This window comes from Helianthus annuus, chromosome 13 (assembly GCF_002127325.2).
Source record: "Helianthus annuus cultivar XRQ/B chromosome 13, HanXRQr2.0-SUNRISE, whole genome shotgun sequence".
In the NCBI taxonomy this organism is placed as follows: domain Eukaryota; kingdom Viridiplantae; phylum Streptophyta; class Magnoliopsida; order Asterales; family Asteraceae; genus Helianthus; species Helianthus annuus.
This window is the reverse complement of record NC_035445.2, coordinates 154,856,539-154,863,200: the sequence shown is the minus strand read 5'-3', so window position 1 is coordinate 154,863,200 and position 6,662 is coordinate 154,856,539. Positions and strand designations below refer to the sequence as shown.

Sequence of the window (6,662 nt, the reverse complement as noted above, 5' to 3'; positions counted from 1 at the left end):
CCGCCCGGATGAACGTTTTTTTTTTTTTTTTTGACATAACTATCATGTTTCTGATTCTTGAAAACTGGTAAATCTTGACTACTTGTGTTGATTTTTGTGAAATGTTGATTGTGTTTGAATTATTTATGGTTTATTAAGCGTATTGGTAAGTTTCTTACGTTGTTAGCGGGTTAATAGATTGGTGGATAATTGATACAATTAAATAGGTTGTTAGGTTGTATGGTGAATCTAAAAAAAAACTATCCTTAACAATTAATCAAACTCATTAATTCCAAGGCCATGTCTATGTGGTGTTTTGAATCAGTAAATGGATTTTTGTGTTAAAACGGGTATTCGGGATTCCGGGTGGCGGTTACTTCTTCTAATTCTGATAACACTTTTTGTGACAAATTGTGTTTTCTATGCAATCAAACAAACAAACCCCCAGTGAGATAGTTTAGTTCTTAATTAGATTCTTTTACACTGACTACAGATTCCCCATAGATACGATACCCTACTTACGCTATATACGTAGTTTAATTAGGTTTTTGATTGACCCTTACGACAGTCATCATAAATCCAAATCAGAAAAATACAAAAACATTGAAAAACATCAAAAATGAGTTTCCTAGCAACAAAAAGAGAAAATGATAGTAAATCAGTGGTCTGTCGAAACCTCTTTGAACATAAAATAAAAAACAATAAGTAGCTATATATAAGTTGTATCGGAAGGCTCACAATCATTTTAAAGTGTGCAGGGCGATATAAACATAACAGACAGAAGACCATGTGGGAACCGCTCATTGGCATATGGTCTTGGTACTGAAATTTCGTTTGATAGATTGCTGAGTTTTTGAGATACGTGGTCTTTATGTTGTTTATCATCTGGGTATCATGGTTGTTTCTTTTACCAAAAACAACGGGGACACAAGTCTAGAACTTCCATGAGACCATACATACGTGTACATAGTATACATACATGTATATAATACATGCTGCATACGACCATCAATAAGTGATAAAAATATCATAGTCACCCCTTCAATAAGTGATTCTAAATCACATCTATCATCCAAGAGTCAAGTTCGTCTCATTGTCGGTACGATGGTACTAACTTGTTCAAGGACTTGCTCTCGTGCCATGCATGCATCCGAGTATCATGTTCCTCGTTAATAAGTGATTTTATCACATAGGGCTTGTATTCATCCTCAAATAAGTGAGTATCTCACATCATATACGTTAAAACATATGATAAATGGTATACTCACCAGTAAGATGAACCTTCGTGCATACCTTAATACGGGAATATGCCATGAGTGGATGAACACCGGTCGGTAAGTATAAATCATACCTTAACGTATCCCCAAGTCATATGATTACATCTGATTGTTGAGTTTAAGTGGACAACAATATCGATAATTGTTATCGGATTCTTATCTAAATGCTAACTAATTGAACAACAAGGATATTCTGGCATGACCGTACACTGATATGATTCTCTTACCCTCGAAACTCGCAAAAACAATGTCTATAAATATTTATTTATATTTCTCTATTTCTGCATGTCTGTAAATATTTATTTACTGCTTTTCGTCTTTACATCTGAAATATTCAAAAATATCAAAAAGATTTTAGGTGTGTTTTAATATAAACTTTATAAAAGCCAAAAAGGTTTTTGCTTCTATTTTATTTTTGATTAACCGATGTTGGAACTTGAATCTATTCCACCAAATCCTGATTGAAAAGCATACAATTACATCTTCATAGAAGTTAACAAGTTTTGAAAGTTAACAATCTAAAATTGAACAAATTTTAAAACTTTCAAAATGTTGTCGGTTGGTAGTTGATTGAGTTTTGGTCACATGTGTGTCGTCGGTTTATATTGTTTTAAAATCAACTCTTAGAGAGTTTTTAAGTTAGTGAGGTTTTCACTTAAAAACTCTCTAAGATTGGTTAAAACCCCAGTAGTTGTTCTAATTATTGTGGAGTGACGACATGACATGGATGCGATCAAGATGATCAAAAGTTGCAGTTGACCACTTATCAACACCACGAGGATCTGATGCTTTGAAGATCAAAGATTCACGAGCAACATTCAAGGTGGAGTTTGTTGATGCACCTCTTGATTGTGACACGTGAAGACTTTCAAGGTCCTGCAGCGTGAAGAACGAACCATCAACAGCAACATCCAAGGGGGAGTTTGTTGTTGCACTTTTGTGTGGATGTGGCTTGGTTCGGTTCGGTTCGGTTCGGTTTAAGACCGACGTCGCGACATTCCTTCGTCGTGCGACCCGGAGTAAGACACACGAATGACGAAGACACGAGAGCGATATTGATGCAATCATCATGATGTCATCATAACATCATCAAGGCATGATATCATCGAAATAGCATGTTGAAATTAAAAGTTCTGTTTTGATCATTAAATTGAAATAGACTTAGTAATATATATACACACATCGAAATAGAAAGATAGTAATATTGATGAAATTACATGGAAATCGAAATAGACACAAGAAGCAATGCCTATTTCGATACTTTCAGAAGAAATCCATTTCGATAAAGTCCATGCTATTTCGATGAGAGTTTATGTATTTCGATAGGTTATGTTCATGTCTCTTAGGTTTCGATGTAACTTTGCTGGTATAGACTATAAATACCAACAGAAGCTCTGTTTTGCAGTGAGCTTGCAAGAGCTAGAGAGAGAGTCTAGTGAGAGAGAGTTATCGGAGTGGTATGTATTTGTCGAATATTGTACCGAAACTCTGTCGAAATCAATACACAGAACCGTTAATCATTGATATCTTTGCGTATTGTTCATTCTCTCGCTCGATTTTTGTCGTAGCTTGGATTCTGCACTCGCTACAGCATCAGAAACAAGAAATCATCGTAGTAAGACTTATTCAAACAAAATTTAAAAAGAAAATAGTGACTAAGCTAGAGAACCACGTGCTAGTCACTTCTTCAACATAGAATCACGTGCAAGTGGAAGCCTGGATTGAGTATCGAATCATATCTTAATGTAGCATTGGAAATGATATAATTATCGCTTGTTAGTCACGTTTTAGAATATCTTAGAAGATCAATTCACGTGCTTAATCAATTGGTTTTTACACTTTTATGTATACCACGTTCACTCCATCCAAGTCAATGATCAGTAAAGAAATTGAGCAGATCTCAAGATGTTGACTATAGAACGATCCATGATCTGTAATCTGCTTACCATATATCCTTTGACAACTGTTAATCACAGAATAGACTATGGAGCACATCTTTTAACACGTCCTTAGGGTGAAGGGGGTGCTCACCTAATAGGTGAGTCCCCTCTCTTACGCCAAACCAATCCCCGTGTGTCACGTCAACTCCCCTCTTAAACTCCCCTAACACCCCCATTTGATGGCGCCACTCCCCTCTTAACTCCCCTTATTTTTTTATTCAAAAAAAAAAAAAAAAAAAACAAAGAAAAGCTTTGATTGGTTGAAAGTGGGCTGGCCCCACCACCTTTCCCCTCTCCTCCATCGGTGAACCCACACCCAATATACACCCCGAATCGGGACCCCGCTTTGATGGCGGCGGTGTTCCCGATCCGGGAAACCTATCACCGCAACCACTCACCGAAGACGTCCCGTTCACCCTTATATATGTGTATATATATATCACATGCGCAGAGGTGAATCAATAAACAATTTATACTCACTAATGCTGCTGATTTTTTATGCCAATTAATATGGTGATGATAGGGAAGCTCCTACGGTTTGGAAGAAGGCAGATTCACACCATTATTTCTCGAGATATAATCAAACCCGCAAATCTAACCCCTTCTCATCTCCAAACTTATAATCTTTCCGAGCTTGATCTACTCATCGGGAAGTTATACATACCAATGCTTCTGTTATACCCAAACAAAGATAGTTGCAGCTTAACTGCCCAAGACAAAACCAGGGTGCTGAAGAACTCTTTGTCCCAGAGCTTAACAAAGTACTATCCCTTTGCTGGCAGGTTACCCACACTCAAAACACCTTACGTAGACTGTAACGACAAGGGAGTCGTGTTTCTTGAAGCCCGAAGTGAAGCTAAACTAGAAAAATTCCAGCTTGGTATGGCGCAAGATGAAAATCTCGACAATCTTTTTGCGGATGATATGGTGTGCAACAACTCTCCTCATAGTACGAATCTTGTCGGGATTCAACTCAATCACTTCGCTTGTGGTGGAGTCGGGCTTGCAGTATCTATGTCACACCTCGTTGGTGACGGTTGCACACTTGGATCGTTCGTGAATCATTGGGCTTCCGTAGCACGCTATGGATCGGCCGACCACAAAGAGGTGCTGCCTTTGAATCCGCATTTCATTCATGTCCCAAGAACCGACTTGTCAGAAGCTCCGGTTATGAATCAACAGAATGCAGGACTCAGTACTCCTGTCACGAGAAAATTCTTCTTTCCTAACTCAAAGTTAAATGACCTTAAGAAGCTTGTCCAGTCGGCTACAAACGATATCCCTACTCGGGTCGAAGTATTAACCTCTCTACTTTACAAAACCACTGTGGCAGCAGCTACCACAAATTCTGGTTGCTTTAAGCCATCTTATTTGATGAGTCCGGCCAATATACGTAGACGGTTACCCGAGAAGCTGCCCCAAACCGCGGTGGGAAATATTGTGTCGCTTATGATGGTACCAACAACACATGCAAGTGAAACATCGTTAAGTATGTTGGTTCGTGAGATAAAGAAACAGAAGTCGCAACTTGAAGGAGTTAAAAGTATGCAACAGGCAACTGAAAACTATAAATTGCTGATGTCTAAACTGGGAAATGATCAAGATTTAAAAACACTGATTAAGAGATCATATACATGCAGCAGCTTATGTGGGTACCCGTTTAACAAAGTGGATTTCGGGTGGGGAAAGCCCATGGCTACAGCTATTGCCCTTAGATCAGCAGGTCAAAACAGTTTTGTGCTGATAGATGCTGCAAACGGTGATGGTATTGAAGCGCATGTGACTTTGGAAATCCAAGACATGGAAATATTCCAAAATGACAAGGAGTTGCTTTCATTTTGCCAAATTAATTAATGGGTAACTGCACGTATTAATTTTTTTTTTTTTTTTTTTTTTTATCATTAGGTTGCCTGTTGTGTGGATCGTCGAATAAATCTTTTCACCTGTTATATAATAATGAAATAATATCCCTTCATGTATGATTTAAATGTTTATAAAAGCACAATTTCTTATTAAAAATGGTTAAAAGTTGAAATGGAACAAATCATCTTATTTTTGATTTAGTTTCTCCTTAAGGGTAGGGGCGTCCATCACTCATCACTCACTCACAACTTACAATCATCAAGCATTATTTCATCAATAGTAATGAATTTTAGTGTAAATATGGAATTCCATCACTCACAACCTATTTTTTTTAAATTATAAATTAACAAAAACACACTAAAATTATAAATCATAAATTTCATTTAAATAAAGAGGTGAGGATCAAATAGAAAGTTTATTTTGGTTAGAAAAGAAAGTAAGCAATAGAATTATGACATGTGTCAAAATTTAAAATAAAGTTTATTTTAGTCAATGCTATCCTTTCTTTTTCCTTCTTTTCCCACTAACTTCAAAACCCACAATTTTCAAAACTCCCCATCTTCAACCTTTTTTTCACTTACTATCTCAATAATCACTATATTATAGTGCGATTTTCGTCATCAATCAATGATTCAAACATTGATCAACGTGTTCTTCAGCTGTCTTTGAAGAAAACCCAGTTTAATTTCATTCAAAATCCTGTTTTTTCCCGTGATTTTGAAGATAATCACTTGATCCGTTTGATTCGATCGCTGATAAGTGTTTCTATCATTCAAATTTTGTCAATCGTTGAAGAAATCGGCTTCGGTCCATGTAAGAAATTCTTTAATTTCAATTTTACGATCTGGGTTTTTGATTTAGTCATTCCGTTTTACGATCTTGGCGGTGGTCCGGGTGCAGCGCCCCTGGTAGCAGGGTCCAAGGGGCGGCAGCCCCTGGCGGGGTCCAAGGGGCAGAGCCCCTGGCTGGGGTCGAGCTTTTGACAATTTAATTTCTTGGTTTTTGACAATTTAATTTCCTGGTTCAGACAATTCACAGACAAAACTATAGTCCTGGTTCAATGCGTTTTAGAGAGAACACTTTATTTAGTGTTTTTATGCCATTGCGTTTTAGAACTAAGACATTTTTATGTATTTTCTGGCCATTACGTTTTAGAAAAACACATTTTTGAGTGTTTTTAGTCATTGCGTTTTAGGAAACACATTTTTGAAGTGTTCTGAGTCATTGCGTTTTAGGTAAAACACATTTTTAGGTGTTCTCAGTCCATTGCGTTTTAGAGAGAACACTTTTTTTTTGTTTTTTTAGGCCATTGCGTTTTAGAAATGAGACATTTTTAAGTGTTTTCTGGCCATTGCATTTTATAAATAAGACATTTCTTTGTGTTTTTGTTGCATTGCGTTTTAGGTCAAACACATTTTTATGTGTTTTCAGTCCATTGCGTTTTAGAAAACAGACATTTTAAGTGTCTTCTGGCTATTGCGTTTTAAAAATAAGATATTTGTTTATGTTTTTGGTGTACTGCATCTTAGGTAAAACATTTTTATGTGTTTTCAGTCCATTGCGTTTTAGAAAGCACACTTTCTTTTTTGTTTTTAGGCTATTG

At 36.7% G+C, this 6,662-nt stretch overlaps 1 protein-coding gene across 1 annotated transcript; it reads left to right on the top strand.

Moving 5' to 3' along the window:
- Positions 1 to 3,706: 3,706 nt before the first annotated feature.
- Positions 3,707 to 5,050, top strand: LOC110902005 (acylsugar acyltransferase 3). The gene has a single exon (XM_022148750.1). The coding sequence runs from the start codon at positions 3,707 to 3,709 to the stop codon at positions 5,048 to 5,050; it is 1,344 nt and encodes a 447-aa protein (XP_022004442.1).
- The last annotated feature ends 1,612 nt before the right edge of the window (positions 5,051 to 6,662 follow it).